This window comes from Bombus flavifrons, chromosome 1 (genome assembly GCF_040668555.2).
Source record: "Bombus flavifrons isolate JBK064 chromosome 1, iyBomFlav1_principal, whole genome shotgun sequence".
NCBI lineage: Eukaryota > Metazoa > Arthropoda > Insecta > Hymenoptera > Apidae > Bombus > Bombus flavifrons.
Window position 1 is genome coordinate 19,699,499 of NC_138442.1, and position 16,841 is coordinate 19,716,339.

The window sequence follows — 16,841 nt, forward strand, 5'->3', positions numbered from 1 at the left end:
GGCGAGAGAGAGTTTTTCAAGAACGAGGGGGCGGTCTCGTGTTTCGAAAGTTAAGGTTTCGAGAGCGTGCTCTCGTGTATTAGAGACACAACATGCAGCCGGTACACCGAGTGTATACGCTTTGCTGCAGACGCGAGAGAGTTCCTAAGGGAGATCAGTGTACGATGGCCGGAAGTTTTAGAAAGAACAGAGTGCGAGGCGAAAGTTTTAGAAGCGAAGTGGGAGTACTTGCGAAGATTAGGGGTAGGAGATTTTGTTATTGGTACATCAAGAGGATAGTTTTCGTTTGAGATTTCGTTTGCCGATAATTAGACCACGGATATTCGTACGTTTATAAAACTTACGGAATATGAAGATCACAGGGAAATGTCAAACGCGATGATTCTCATCTTTTATCTTTTACGATATTTTGTTTTTTGATAGTAATTTTTAATCCAATCATGTATTACCAGATAATACCAATTCTATTCGATTTGTTTATGCAGTTCTTTTGGAAAATCATACGCAAGAAATATCGGTTTTTTAAAGTACTTATTATTTCATCTTGGATATTATTAGGTTTCTTTTGGTTTTACAAGGAAATAATAGACGCACGATGTTTTTTGTTTTATATTAGTTTATTGAATTATGCACGAACGTAATAATAGAAATATAACGAAATAGATCATACCTAATTCAATAAAATAATATAAAATAGAAATTGTTCATCTATTATCACCCATTATGGTATTTTGTTAGATCTTTTGCAAAACTTTATGATTTTATCTATCGCCAAAACGATATCTTTGGGTCCAATAGATTGTTCTCATTTTCTACTGTATTATATTAAAATATGTCCTTTTAACTACTAGATAACACGAAGCTCAGGAAATCAACAGAATTATACTTATCAAATATTTTCCCTGTAATCATCGTATGTAAAGATATACAAAATATCTAAAATAACTTGTAGCAGGTCTTCGCGTATACGAACTATATCTATGTGAACGAAATTTTAGTAAATGCCTGATTAAACGAACTCCTTCTGGAGTCCTGGTCGAAGCTACCAATCTGAACGTGAACTTTTATCGTAATACCTACATAAACAAGAAATCACAGATAAAAATGAGAATAAGCGAGCTGCCATTACACGAACAATACAAATTATTTATATACAAATTACTTGTTCCTCAACAATTTTATATAAACGGAGCTCTATCGCATTTTATAATATTTAGCGAAACAAATTTCCATTTAAATTGCATTTCTTTAGACGTGTTCATAAAAACACGAATTTGCAAAAAATCTGTAGTCCACCGACTATAGGATTCGCGTTAAAAGTCATTGAAAAATTCCTTATAATTTTGCCAATTGATCACTCGAGGCGACAACTTGGTAACTGACAATGAGAAAGTTTTGTTTTTGTCTAGGTACTTCGTATATTGATACTTCGTCGATGGTAGTTCAGAAAGATAAAGTGGAACGACAAACTTTGTTCAAAGGTTCGCGGTAATAACATATAATGTATTAATAATAATATATTGAACGAAAAGGTGATCGCAAATTGTATGAATGTACGGAGAAATGAAATTCACTTGATTATCCTTAATTTCCACGATTGCCATAAGTACCAACGATCCTGTTGAGAGCTAGTAGAATGATAGGCTCGCTGGAAATGAATACGAAACCTCATTACGTTAGAAGGATGAGGACTAGGAACTATTGAATAATTAAGTAAAGCTGGAAAGACGTTATGTTCGAATCGGATGGCGGATGGAATGATTAGCATCGATCTCTAGCGATGATTTCCTGGAGATCCTCGCCTCGTGGAATATGTAATTTGCGGCGGCAGTGGTATAGGCCAACGCGTAGTCAGACCTAGGTCGGATTCGATTGAACCGCAGTACGCCGGATATTGCAGTCACTGAAGAATATTTGATTTCCACGTAACTAGGAAGGTTCGTTCATTGATCTGGATCCTGAATTCTCATGTTTTTTCCACGTCGGTTAAATCTCGAACGGTGTTACCTCTCTCCCTGGTGTTCTAACCGTGAATTTTTATCTCCAGTCGTATTTGCATTATAATCTTTTGGTTCGTATACGAATAAAGGGAATATCCAGGTTAAGAATCGTCTACCTCGACAAACCTTATGTATTAATTCCAAGCCGAGAAACGTTGGTTATCGATAAAAAGTAGCAGCTATTCAGTCAGCAAAATGTAACGGATACCTGTGAGCGTAATCCGTAAGCGGGGTAATAATAAGCGAGTTGCGCGTTACCCTCGCGTTCACCGCTATTGTTTTATAACCATAATTAACAGAGTCTAAATAAATGAAGTCGGAGGGTTAATAACGCGCATTGTAAACGGCGCATTCAGCAACTCGGCTTTTCACCGACGTACACGAGTGTCGTTTGGTCGCTTCTAATTAATTCTTCAAACGGTTCTTGCACAATACGAAGGTCGGTCGCAATATTTGCAAGTGTTTCCATTGTTTTCACCCCAGTCCATTCCATCTCTATCGTTCTCGTTCGCATGTTTTGTCCATTTTTTTTTGTAGCGATTCTTCCGAGTTCCTTTCCCCCGCCCCTTCCATGAAAAGCATTATCGCATCAAGCCAAACGGAAATTTCACGATAATCGCGGCTCGTGTATGACGGCCGGAAATCATTAAAAGCCCAACCCCAGGCGGCTCTGTGTATAGTTTCATCAATCATCTCTCGTAAGCGCGCATTAATAATCGTTTACTATTAAATATGCATTCGTTTGTCGTCCAGTCAGTTCTTCTCACCCCCACAATGTTCCCTCTTCGCGCCAACTTTCTCTCCCGTGTGTTTCCGTTCTCATTCGATATTAATCGTCTCGTTACTAGAAACTTTGTTTCTTCGGTGCTTTGATTTGTTTCTCTTTTCCAGTTTTTCGGTTCTTATCGAGATGGTCGATATTTTGCGTTCGATATCGTCGATAGAACACCGTGAAGTTATTACGGTTCGTTAATTTGGTCCTAAGTCTCGCGCTCCATATATATACACTGGGCCGCGTTTCAGTTATTTCAAACAGAACGATTAACAGGTAATCGTCTAGTCAATTAGTCGGCGAGATTTAAACGCGTTTGCACACCGCGTTTTAAATGTTTTAAAAGCGACAGCTATTGGTCGATCTACATGACGCGGCCGTGTTATCCCACGTGAATTATCAAATTTGCGCGGATTTCCCGAGAGTTGCAATATCGCAATCGAATCGTATCCATTAGTGTCGTTGATAATTAACAGCAGCCCACTGATTTTCAGTTGTTGGCTAGAGACTGCATACGCTCGAAAATACCTACGTACTGCTTCGATTTCTGTTTGCCATTGTTTTATTGCCACGCGTAATTATGCGAATTTTTAATCAACGGTTTGACAATGCCTGCTCTCTTTATTTTTCATCTTTATTTTTACTGCGACGTGTACGTTTCGAGAGCTTTAAAAACACAACTCGCTACTTTTCCTCGTCTTTGTTTAAGCGAAGATATTTTACGCTCGCTAGACATTTTCTTTGTGAATGACGACTAGTAAATTTACTCCTCGTAAATTACTACGTATAATTGTTTGAACTCGCGAATAATTATCCGTACTTCTAATTACATCTTGATGTGCATAGCTAAGCAGCTGCTCAAAAGGCGTGAGAGAGAACTCGAACCGTTAAACTTACCTATACTGTTTCTTAACATTCTTAACACCGTGCTAATTGTCGTTATTTTATGATGAAAAGGTACCATTAATTCAAAGAATATCGTAGAATATAATTGACAACAAGAACAATAATGCAATACCTGAACGATATCATTAAGCTGTACATATGAAATATCCGATATTCTTAAACAAATTTTGTACAGTTTTTCTCTTTTCAATAAATATTTTCATTTATGTATACGTTTTGTATATTATTTTGAAGTTTGGCATTGTCTTTTCTTTTCTACGATTCTTATAAACGTTACGTATATCGTCCAGAATTTAGTGAAAAATAAATTCGCACATTTCATATGCTGCAGCTTAATACATTTATCCCACAGCTGAATAAATGATAAACTCCGCAATTACTGCATTCGAGCATAAAAATACTCGACAAAACAAAATGCCATAGATAATCCAAAATTTCGAGGAAAATCTTAATAAATAATATTTCTAACGCTATTACTCTTTTACGACTCGAATTTATAGGGCTGATCAGTGTGGCTTCTGAACAGTTTAAAGTTAGAAAAGAAACAAGAGAAATGTCTATATCTACTATCTAACGAAACTGTAAAAAAGGTATTTCAAAGAATGTCTCTAGCAAATAGCTTAAGCAATTTACAAGTACGCGGTTCGCCGAGTCCAGGAAGTATCGCAGAATTACAAAGTCGAGGCTTGCGAGGCTTCGCGCAGAGGCCGGGCTTGGGAACCCGCGCCACGAAATTGGGATTTCTTTTCAGGAGTTATGCTCTTCAACCGTCATTCATTGTGTCTACCAAAAAAAAAGGGAAGAAAAAAAAGAGGGGAACAGAGATAAAAAAAAGGAGGGAAAAAGGGAGGAAAAGTGGAAGGAGAGAAAAAAAAACGCGAGGCAGCTGTGTAACTATATAGAAGCACAGGGGGAGAAAGGAGAATCAGTTTCGTCGGATCGTCGTCGCAAAGTGCGCGCGTTTTACGCTTCCGCGAAAAGTGGGTCAGACCAAGCCGAATGACTTGGCACGTTTTCTCTCGTTTCCGTGGTAGACGATTCTGCCGGCTTTCACGGCAAAAACACGACCATTCGCGACCGCACGAGTATCCGTAGCGTTTTCAATTCCTGTTAGTCCTGCAGCACGCGCCCTTCCGCCCACGAGATTCGCTTTCACGGAACCGTCCAGGGGAAAGATGACGCGCCGCGGTTAACGACATCGTCATTATACGTCGTACGTTGGAGCGGTGCTCCAAGATCACAGACCTTCTGATCTTTCTTCGACACTTCTCCGCTCTGGAGTCCCGCTTTGTCGCGACCATTCGGAGCAACCGTAGTCTTTACGGATGCTAGCTCGTTTCACGAGAATCTTTCGTCTTTTCGAGCGTTCAATTTAACCATCGTTTATATTCTTCCTCTCACTGTTCCATCGATTTTTACACAATTTTTTAAATTAAAGCAACGTTACAGGATTTATATACGTCTAGACGTATGTATATTTCACGATCATAAATTTTTGACACGAATATAATACAGTAGATTTCGTTCAGATGAAAAGAAGACGCGAAGGAAAACGCTGAAAACAGCGACCTCAAATATCAAAGAGGAAGAAGAGCGAAAGATAAAGATAGATAGGTAGATAGTAGATAGAGGAAGAGAGAGAAAGAGAGGGAGAGGGAGAAAACGAACGTCCGCTTAGCCCGAAGCCCCGTGCCGCTCGAAGAAACGTTGTTTCATATTCCTTGTGTACGTGGAACCCATTTCAGACCCGTTTCAATCATGAAATCGGGGACGTACTACTCGACTGTGGAAGAACGGTGGCTGTCCGCCCTTATGGATCTACGACCGGCATACTCACGAAGCTGGGCTTGGACCATGAAAGAGAAGAAGAAAACGTCAATGAAGATGGTGGCAAGAGTACGATTCCGGGTCGAGCTTGGTCCGGGTGACCGAAAAAAGGGAGAATAAGACACGGGGGTGTGAGCTGTAGCCGGATAAAAATAGAATCATCGATGTGGAGGAAACGAAGCAAGGAAGATAGAAAGAAAAGGAACGTTCTCCTCGATAAGAAAAAGAGGGTTGATATGTGTCGGTGGACCAGGAATCGGTTGGCGGTGGGTCGAAGAGAGTGGTGGTAACGACAGCGGTGCGAGAGGGTGGCAACGTAGGAGGATTTGGAGCTCTGCCACGTCGGGAGCACCCTCTTGCTCGAGAGCTCTACTGCGATCACCGATACCACACTACAGAACGTCCGCGGTTGGTACTCTTAGGGGTTTGGAGGAGGCTACAGAGAGGCACGGCCCTCGAGGAGAAAACAGGTGGAACGACCCGAGCTGTGAGCTTGCTGGAAGAGCGTAAATATTGATAATCCCTTCGACTATACCTAACTACCCTCTTCCCATCCTCTTCCTGGATTAGATCGTAGTCTCGGCCAAAATTGTTGCGAGCAGCCCACGGACCGCCTTCCTCGCTAAGGTTAATATCGTTGCGGATTGAACGAGGATTTTGTTGATACGATTTTCTGTAAACAGTTCGATGCGCTACGTATACACGATGGAAATAGGATTGCAACGTAATTAGATGAGCGCCGTTTCGTTGGATAAAGCCATGTCTTTCCCTTCGAGGCTTTAGTTTTCTTCCTGAGAAATTTCGACGTTTCTTTAAAGGGTATCGTTTCCTATCTGTCTGACCTTTTCCCGTTCTGTAATTTTTCTCTCTGACGTAATGTTTGTATTACGGATCCTTTGGATTCAATTCCGGAATCGGATAAAGCCTCGTAAATCAAAAATTATACAAAGTATTAGATAACGTTTGCGCTTGAACGTTAACTCGCTGCTTTGTAATGCGTATTATATAACTAGAATCCTTGATTCAGTGTTACTGTTCATAGCAGTGTTCGTTCTTTATCGGTAGTGTTACTGTATTCTACGGTAAAATTAATTTGCCTCTTCCATCAAACGACATCGAGTCGATTAATCACATCTTTTTTATTCTCTTTTATCTCTTGAGATTTCAGACTTATAACCTACATTCTCTATTCGTAACAACAATTTATGAACAATACCTTTCACCGAGGAAAATTGAGAAAAAAGTGACCTCGCTGTAAAACACCGCGTCACTATCGATGATGGTGCATTTTGAAAACTATCTCTATTATTGTAATCGATTAAGCTGTCACTGGAGCGGCGGTTGATAAGTAAACGTGTTAAACATTGTCGGAAAATAGCGCTCGATATCAGGCGCTCGGGTTACAGAAACGTTTGCGGATTACACATATACGAGGCAACTGGATCGCGCGTTAATGCGAGAAGGGATGAGCCGGTACAACTAATTTCAGCTTCGCCATTGTTCTCACGGTGCTGCTGTCACTCTCGAGACACTGGCTGTGTACCGACTAAACCTTCCTGCGTCGCACACACACGATCGTGTATTTATTAACCAAATGTATATTCCATTCGGTTATTAAACGTTATAAAGCCAGCATGTTTGCCTTTACGAGACCTTTGATCCTATACAATCCCCTCTCTCGTTTCATTTCTAGCGTTATATCGTACAAATTTAGCAATATTGTTTCCGATATTATCAGTTTCTGATAATTATCAAGTAACAAATTCTTTAGTCGTGTGTTTCTGATTTGTAAAATTACTTTGTTTGGCTTTTTATGAATTGAGAGTCGTGGTAGAATCGTTCAAGTAGTATAGGTAAATAAATGTGGAGTCAGAGAGAGGCACGGAAAGTCGAAAGATGAACTTTAGGAAAGATACATAGGAGATAAACGATCGGGAGAGAAATTTTTCGCGTTGAAACGGAAGAGGCACGTTTAAGACGAGAACTAAACGAAGCCTAATTAGAGAGCAGCTGCTACGATCGGACGACGCAATAATTGCTCGACGAATGAATTTTTTAACGTAACAGCGAACGCGTCGCTATTAAAGCGACTATTAAAGCGCGAGACGACGACGAGGCGTCTTGAAGTCACGAGGGGTGGCGTCATTGTGATCATTGAAAGAGCGTGTGCGCCCGGCTGGTGTGTCGTATGTCTGGGCATGCAACGTAGCCTGCATGTTTCCGCTCATTTACATGCAATCACGAACGTACATCCAGACACCGGAGAAGGCTGTACACTGTACAACCTCGCAGCTCCGTATTGTCGACGGTACCGTGTCAAAGATAGATGTTTCGCGTATACACGCTTGCACGTGGACTTGAAATCGTATGTAGAATCAGATGGTCGAAAATGCGATCGCAACGTAACGCGCGCGTAACTCAAACGAGGTGATTGTTTTTCTCGCCCTTCTATCGTGCCCATTATAGCCGTTTATCGACCAATTTCGCGTGCCTCGATGGGTGTGCATGCACGGCTCACCGCAGGCGAAACACGTAATCGAGATATAGGATTATGGATCATTAATTAAATCCTTGCACCTAGCTCGCGCCGTAGAATCAGCTGCAAGTCTATCGATTGCCAGCGTGTGGTATTCTAGGCACATTAGGCTTCGTCGATTAACTTCGACTCGGCGTCCGTTCGAGGTCACGACAAGAGAGAGAATTATTCTCGGAGAGTTTGTCGGAGACTCGAGTTCGTGAGTTCGCCTAATGTGAGCGCGTGACTGTCTCACCGCGGAGGTGGGTGTACATCAACTTCGAGCGGAACACAGCGTAAAGTTCAAAGAGACCTTCGCATACACGCGGCAAGTCCGCCAACAGTTTCAGCGTCTATCGATTTAGACGTGCTCGGCTACGTTTCTACCCTCGCAAATTACGCGTCTCTACTTTTCGTGGCCTGACATCACGTCCGGGTTTTCAGATTACGCACGGATACCGGTGCATTTACCGATCTTACGCGATTACACGTTCTATTTGACTGCCTCGTTCGAGCAGCGAGACGCGTCGCTGTTAGAAATAGAATCACGTTGGATGGTAAGACCATCGGATCGACTAGAATCTTTCTTTTTCAGGCGATTCGACGATTACTTACTTCGCGAACGTGTCGTTTACGATAACATCGGATTAACGTCGAAGGAAACGGAAACGGAAACGGAAACGGAAACGCGATACATCGAGCGAGGAGTAAAAAGACAGGGAAGAAACTGTACTTACGCGGCTTGCGCGAACGGAGCACGATGCGTGGCGGGCAGCAACGCGACCGTGGCCGCGAGGAGGGCGAAGCTCCAGGAGGCGGCGTGGAAGGACATCGTATTATCCGTGGAACAAGACGAGATGTCCACGTTCGAGGAGAAGCACGGCGCGTTGCCGTTCACGATGACGACGAGGACAACGACAAGGACGTCGACGAGGACGTCAGCGGATGTCCTGAGGCGTTGTTACCTGGCGCGTTGACCCGGCGCCTCTCTGCGTGCCGTCCGCGTCTCACCCTCCCTCCTTCCTCCTCCTCCCACCCTACCTCCCACCCACCCGCCCCGCCCTCCTACCTCCGTCTTGCTCTCTCCGTCCGCTTTTCGCTCTCTCCGTTTTCCTCGTACTTTTTCCTCTTTATTCACGGTTCAGCCTGGTCTGCTTAGTAAAGTCAGCTACTACTTGAATTTCACCCAGATGTCTTGGCTTCACTGACACTCGCGTTCGACGTTTCCTCGGAAACACTGTGTATCGCAGCTCGAAATCCAATCACCTCACACGATCTCTTGCTCGCGACCGAGCCTCGAGAGACCGGTGCTCCTCGAGCTCTCGCGCGGAGAGTAGTAGTCTCTCTCCTCTTTGTCACTCGCCACTAGATCACAACGAGATCTTTCCTTTCTTACTTTCTCCAACGTATATAACAACTTTCCTCTCTCTTTTTCTTTCCCTCGATCTGTATCGTTCTCTTTTCGTTTCGAAGCTTCGCAGACTACGTGCGATTATCGTGTACCCGTGTCACACCAGCGTTCGTTATCTTTGTGGCTCACTGATTTAACGCATACATAGTCCCCGGGTCGATTTCCACGATATTATTAACACGCCTTCTATTTCCAACCCTGCGACGCAGGTTTCACAAGCACGATGCTTTCCTCTGTTCACTAAATCGCGCGATGCTCCGGCGCGAGCTTTCCTTCCAAACGCACTGCTTTTTACTTCCGCGAGCGTTCTCTCCTTTGACGGCTTACACCTTCTGGTTCAATTTTGTCGGCGAGACGAGACGAGCCTCTCGTTCCTCCGTTTTCGTTCACCTGGGAAAGAAGGACGAGGACCAACGTTATCTGGGGAACAGGGAACGATCAAGGGGCTTGTGTGGTGGAGGAGGGAGATAGCGGCGAGATCCTCTTCGAAGAGAACCCTCTCTTCCGTTCTTTTCGTCCTACAAGCACGGAGCCGCCTGATCGTAGAAGATGTCCTGCCGCAGGCTCCGCTTCCTAGGGATCCTTCCTTCCACGATGGACATTCTTCTCTCTTCTCCACTCTCCTCGCTCTCGTTCGCTCTCGCACTCTCGCTCGCTCGCTCGCTCTCGCACTCTCTCTCGCTCTTCTCACGGGGACACTCGGTCAGCACCCGCGCTACACCGCTACGCGCTCGGGAGTGGCGGCTCTCGCGTCTAGCCCGGCCGTACCAGCGCGCAAGCGCTCTTCCTTCCTCTCTTCCTGCCTGCTTCCCTGCCTATCTCTGCCTGACTGCCTGTTTCGCCTGCCTGCTTGCTTTACCTACCTGCTTTGCCTGTCTGCCTGCCTTACCTGCCTGCTTTACCTGCCTGCCTGCTTGTTCCCCTGCTTACCTTGCCTTGCTCTTTCGTCCCTGATTAGTCCTCCCGTATCTGGCTGCTTCGAAACCACCAAGGATGCTTTTCACCTCCGTCGACTACTTTCCTGACTGTCTATTTCACTCCAAGCTTCTTTCCTGTGATCGTATTTTCCTCTCGTTGGAATTTACCCGTGGTTTTCTTTGATTCGCTGTTTCAAGGCTTCGTAATGCACGACAACGAGAATAATTCTTTATTTCCTTTCGTTTCCTTTCGTCCCCCTCGATTCGTGTTCTTTCTTTCCTCGGTTGTCGACAATCGGACGTTTAGCCCGCGGTCTTGAACTACTGACTCGATTCTGTACAGTTTCGCTCGCTTTCGAGATTCGTGGAATGTTTTAGTTATACCGGTTCCTACGAGATAAATGTTTACTTTGTCGTTCTTTCTCTAGGGCATGGAAAATTTTGATTCTTTTAGTACAAACCGAAATTATCGGCTCTTATAAATTAGTCGTCCCTTTTGCGCCTGGCCAGATCAAGACACCTACCGATTATTCTTTCTTGTAATATCCTATTTCACCTGAATTTATGGATTCTTAATTCACTCGTGTCAACGATATGGAAAGATAAGAAACATTCTTCTTCCAACTGTATCTAAAATTTACGTCTGTTATATACCAGCATCTGAGAATCTTTCGTTCCAACAAAGGAAGTTGTTCCGTGTCTAATTTTGAACTTTGCATATCTGCCGGTTGCCTGTATAGAGAACGTGGTTGGCCGAGGTTCATTCAGCGCGTGTATCGCTAAACACCGGTTTACGTCACAAAGACGAAATACACAGGCCGACAAAAGGGAAAGAACGTATGTACATATGCACGTGCACACGTTCGCGTAAGAAAATCCGCGCCTCTCTTGCGTGCTGGCTAGTGAAGCAGAGTAATTGGAATCGTCGCAGGCCGACCAGATGCACATTCTTTCCGACCGCGTGATTCTGAATCGAAAGCACTCTTTTTCCTTCTTTCTGTGCTTGCGGGACAAACATTGAATACGCAGTGCAAACGCGCGTCTGCGCGTGCACACCTGCGTACTCAAACCGACCACGCAAACCGTCAGGTATCCCGTTCGAAACCTTTCGATGCAATTGCTCGTGAAAGCCTGTCTTTGTGGGTGCCCGATTCGTCGAAAGCTTTTTCCTCTTTTTCAATTTTTCTTCCTCTATCTTTTTTCCCATTTTTTATTTTATTTCCTATATCGAGATATACGCACAATCTGCGTTCTTCGTGGCATTTCTTTATCGATGGTTTCTGACCCTGTCTCGATTATCGAATAGCGCCGAGTTGCTAATTTTTGTTTGTCCCCCAATCGAAGGTTTAAAAGCGCAGCTTTTTTTCGAATGTATTTTTCGATTTCAAAAGGATATCGTTGGTGTAGCTCTGGTTTTGTTCCTTGCGTACAATAGAATGGCGAGGATAAAACGAGGGGGTATACGGGGCAAGTTTTATTGGCCTCTTTCTACCGCAGAGCGTGCTACTGCTGAAAACGGGATGCGACACACGATGCTGCCTTAAGATTTCGTATAGGAATGTCTGAATACACCGCGAACGCGTGGCCTGTAACGTAGTCTGAATTTTAGGGTGATGTTAGTACGGCATTGGTTTTCGATGTCTCGTGCCCGGTATACACAGTTCATAAAAATGTAGAAATAAGGCCGCGGAAATCTTGTCGCGACGAAACACGTGACTTTCGAAATCTAAAGAGTTACGATCGATTTCTTCCTACAAGATTAACTCATCGTTTTCGCCATCTTCCATTTACTTTTTCATCCTCAAGTTAGATCAATTTTGTAACCACGATAAACAAAAATTTGAATAAAACGAATCTCTCGTTTTCGACGTTACATATTCCAAAAGAAAAAAAAGGAAAAAAGTGAAAAAACAAGGATTCTCCGCATATTAAATTATTCGATCCATCAAAATTATATTTTATTTTCCATTACATCGTGTCACGGAGCGTAAGGTAGCATCAAATGAGTCGTCTACTATGGCCATGAAAGTAAACGAACCACCACCAAGCGTAGTTAGCAATCTATCAGGTTAAGCACATCTATATGTATGTAGGAGCCTCGACAGAGAGCGTTCGAGCTTTGAGGGACACTTTTCCGTGCTTGCCATTGATTACAAAGGAGGATGCCAGCATACACGATAACGACATACACGATGTGGACACCGAAACAAGAATTTCAGTTGCGATTTTAACAGGAAGGGTGCTTGGTATCGGTAGTGTTCGCGAATTAACCGAGCGCAAGGTTTCGCCCGGTGCATTCGCACGGCTGAATGTGCAGGAAGTGAGCCGCGAATGAGAGAGAGGTCAGAGGGCGAGCGTTGGTTGTCCGAACGAGGACAGAGACAGAGGGGAACAGAGTCGATATTACGGTTCTCGAACTATTGCTCGCGCAAAAGTTCGTTCGACGGTTTAACGGTGGCATTTCGCGGTAACTCGAGAACCCATTGTCGAATCTTCGTTGCATATCGACGGGATCGATCCCTGCCGCGATCCTCGAAACTGGAATACCTTTTCAAGGGCTCTTCCTCTATCCTTCTTTGTATTCGTCTCTCTGTTTCCATCGGTCTGGTTACCTCTTTCTGTTACTTTCGCGCGTTTAATGAATTCGGTCAGTGAAACTTCGGCAAACCGTTGGTCAATTTTTACTCGAAAGCCGGTATTGTTACGAACACGCAGACAAAATTGACGAAATATCATGCGAAGCACCACACGTGCTGCGTTACAAATATTGCGTTTGACACGCGTGTAATCGAATTTTCCATTCGACCGAATCACGCCGGGAGCAAGCGGTCATTTCGAAACCGATACCGTGGGATGTTCCGGTGAAACGAATCGGTCAAGAGGTTGATCAACGGGTTGAATAGAGAACGAGAGAATATTCGAAAGTATCTTTGGGTGGTCTCGAACGATCGTCGACCTTCTCCGGTGTATATTGGCCACGGCGAGTTATTACGAGTCGACGGCGATTTTATTTCGCATGGATGCGAGTTCGCGGATCTGAAAAGCTTCTATCACGAGTCGCTTGAACCGCTTAATACGTACAAAGAATATTTTTCCCCTGCATCAGCCGGCTCTATTGCTCACATTTCTGTACGTCATCGATATGGTCGGTCGTTGTCTGCTCCGAGTCACTCGGTTAGCCACGCTATTTTGATATTTTCTAAGAAGCGCTCGGTCTAATTTCAGCCACCTGATTGAACGTTCTTTCCCACCCCTTTCGCTAGCCGCCGTCTCACTGCCACCGTTCGCCGTTCACTGAAGTCTACTTTAATTTCCTTCAACGTTTTGTTTCTCTTTCATAAACGCGGATTATAGCAGGGGAAACGCTTTTGTATCTCGTCGCGCTCGCGTCTCGGTACATATTTACCCGTGGCGGGTCGACTCGGAATATAATTGCGATCGTCGTGAAGGAGAAGCTTTGGCAGAAACTAGGAGCGTGTAAGGGTAGAAAAGAAAAAGATGAAGGAGGTGGAGGGTACGGATGTTGGGAGGGTAGAGGCAAACGACGAGGAAAAGAAGAAGGAAGAAAAGGAGCTTGCAGAGCGGCAGTCGAATTTCCGGGGATGAAAATAATCCTCGAGTGTCCCGGCGGGGTCTCGGTAAATTCTTCGATTCATCGAATTCGTAGGACTCGCCTTCCTCACCCCCGTCCGATCGGATCTTTCTTTCGTGGCAGCTTCGTTTCCGGGTGTACATTTAAAACTCGATAGAAGAGAGGAAAAAAGAAAAGAAGGAGGAGGAAAAAGAAGTAGAAGAAAGGGAAGAAGAGAGAGATTTCGTTCGACGTTGGTTAAGATTCTTCCTCTATTTGATCTCACGAGTAGAGAGAAGGGGATGGAAGGAAGCGGAAAAAGGACGAAACTGCGCGGTTCTCTGCACGGAAGGATTCCGACCAGCGTCTGTCGTCGAACGATAGAAAAATATTTGAGGACGGCGTCGAGAGGACGCGGCTCGATAAATTTCTTTATTCCAGCAGTTTGGAAAATTGGATTTTATTCGAAATAAAGATCCGCTCCGGTGCTTATCGGGGCCGGACGGATAGAAACGGTATCGAAATGTAAAGCTCCAGAGACACACGATCGATCACCCCTCTTCCCCGCGCTCTACATTCTCATTCGGACACGTTTGACAGGAGCGTCTGCTCCTGTCGGCCGACAGGCCACGTCTAGCACGTTATTTCCTTCTTAACGCGTCCACGGGGATGCCAGCTAATTAAAAGGTAGAACAGCAGCCTCTATCCGCGCTAATAACCGTATCCAGCGTGTACGTCGCGCAACCTCCAGCGCGTTCCATTTAAAATTGAACCTGTACAGCGAACCTCACGGACCAATTATGTCGAGGCTTAACGCGACGCGTGTTCCTCGCGAACACGTGTATACGAAGTATCTCTTCTTTTCCTTTTTTCTTTTCTTTGCGATCTTCACGCGCAGCGTCTATACACACGCGTCTATATATACGTGTCTCTGTTTAAAGGTATAGAAAGTGTGGTCGAGAAGATGTTCGTTAACTGCGGAAAATTGATTTGATGGGAGAAAATTACCGAAAGAAAGCCAGAATCGAGCGTGGACGCGCGGTTGTTTTAATTAAGGACGCGGCGTTTCGTGGCGAGACGCCTCATTGTGGAGTCATTCGACGCGATCGTACTGCTGTATGGCGGGCCGAGCTGATACTGTCTTCGTCGTTGACCTCGTTGTCTCGGCCGATTACCTTAATCGCAGACAAAAATTATGGACAAAGATTTCTAATTAGCGGTGCGCACTGCGCGACGTCGTTCCTTTTGTCGACCAGTGCTCGTAACAAGCGGGACGGAATGAAACACGGAGTATCAAATATAAAATACCGCCTCTAATTAAGAGACTAACGTTTAATTAAAAGAAGAGAGGCTGCTGCGTCTTAGACGATCGTGCATCTCGAGTAAATTGGAGGTAGTGACGACGAGTCGTGAAACTCGTACATGTTCTTTGTTCGCGTACAACATTGACGTTATCATCGCGATTCTAAAGTTAATCGGCCGTATGAAAAGCGTAAAGATCAGGGCAAAATTATTTTCGATCTATAAACGATCGTCGAGTAGACGTGTTCGTCAATACGGACGTGTATATTGTACGTGTCATTGTACTTGAGGTGGCGGGTGCACGAAAGCGCGGAACATGTTCTTTCCTCGAACCTTCGTCTTACACCCGCACTCGTGAATTCCGCTTCGGCATTCATCACAAAGCGACACGTGCAAGTACTACTTTCACGCCCTTTCTGTCTTTTCCTCTACCGGTTTGTTTGTTTCTCTATTTGCCTGTCTGCTTCTCCTGTTTCCACCCCTGTCTTTCGTATCTACGTTGTCGAGCTGAGATTTTCACGCGTCACCAGCAAACGCGTGTAATTTTGCGAGTTATAAACGCGTCAAGTTTGTCTTTCAGCGTTTTACGCTGAATTTTCGCGCTTTGCTTCCTTTCGTTTTACCTACTTGTGTTTCCTATGGTTTCGTTTTTACCGATTATTTAGTTGTAATCGACGATGATTTATGTTGGTACAGTATGGCTAAGGTTAATGCTTCGCACGATGTATTTCTTGGATATTTTCATACTAGAGGATAAGGGAACTTACGCAAACGACGGTTTACGTTGTCTGTGAATACTCGAAAACAGAATAATTTTGCTTACTCTCGATACGTATCTCCTGACCGGCGCATTTGTCTTCTAACAATGTTATTTATACATACGGAGTGTGATTTCATTCGCGATCTGGAACAACTCGCGACATTACGACTGGATCTATCTTTTCGTACTTGTACACGTGTAAAAAAGTACGTGTTTCGATGTAATCGTATCGCGGGTTGTTATACCGAGAAACGTTTCAAGGCACATTAAGCAGTGTTCGATATTTATCTCTGTTTCGTGTTAATATCAACGAAACGTCACGTTCGCCCATTTTGGTTACGATAATATTCATATGTCCGTGCAGTTGCCGGTGGCATAAATTAAACTTTCGTCACACGTTCAAAATTGTCACGAGGTTAACGACAGAACCGAAATAAATTGGCACATATTAAGAGCATTTGCCTCTAGCCCTGGCCTTAGGGTATCGAGGATAGAGAGAAAAAGGGAGAGAAAGAGAGAGAGAGAGAGAGAATCCCTCGTAAGTAGTATAGGTCAGTGGTCAGACTCACGCGTTATTTTCATCCCCTCTAATGGCCCAGCTGGGGTACAGTTGTTTCGATTATAACCACGTCGTTCCAACCGTCACTCTAAAACACACACACAACCTCGGAATTCTCATGAAATAATTAATTCGTGGCCAGAATGTTTCGTTTACTTTTATCTTTTATATCGTCCGCTAGTTTCTCAGAACTCGAAATGTTGGCTTATTTGGGCCATAATCTATACTTTTGTTTGAAAAATACGATGACGAAATAAATAGCATGCTGAGGATATCTTTGGTCTCTTAGACCACATATTTT

At 44.2% G+C, this 16,841-nt stretch overlaps 1 protein-coding gene and 1 long non-coding RNA gene across 16 annotated transcripts in view; one reads left to right on the forward strand and one right to left on the reverse strand.

Moving 5' to 3' along the window:
• The window catches only part of Rdl (Resistant to dieldrin), a 92,478-nt gene extending 83,414 nt beyond the window's left edge, over nt 1–9,064 (reverse strand). For 6 of the 9 annotated variants that reach the window (XM_069119007.1, XM_069118531.1, XM_069118839.1 and 3 more), the window contains exon 1: nt 8,758–9,063. In XM_069119007.1, the coding sequence (XP_068975108.1) occupies nt 8,758–8,852 (95 nt within the window). In that variant the 5' untranslated portion in view covers nt 8,853–9,063. Of the gene's footprint in view, nt 1–8,757 lie in introns of all 9 variants that reach the window. The other 3 variants (XM_069118919.1, XM_069118748.1, XM_069118675.1) reach the window with 2 other exon arrangements.
• The window catches only part of LOC138184913 (uncharacterized), a 325,808-nt gene that overhangs the window by 91,276 nt on the left and 217,691 nt on the right, over nt 1–16,841 (forward strand). The window contains exon 5 of one of the 7 annotated variants that reach the window (XR_011174511.1): nt 5,424–7,133. The exons of the other annotated variants lie outside the window; for them this stretch is intronic. This is a non-coding gene — a long non-coding RNA (uncharacterized LOC138184913). Of the gene's footprint in view, nt 1–5,423; nt 7,134–16,841 lie in introns of those variants that run through there. 7 annotated transcript variants of the gene reach the window in all.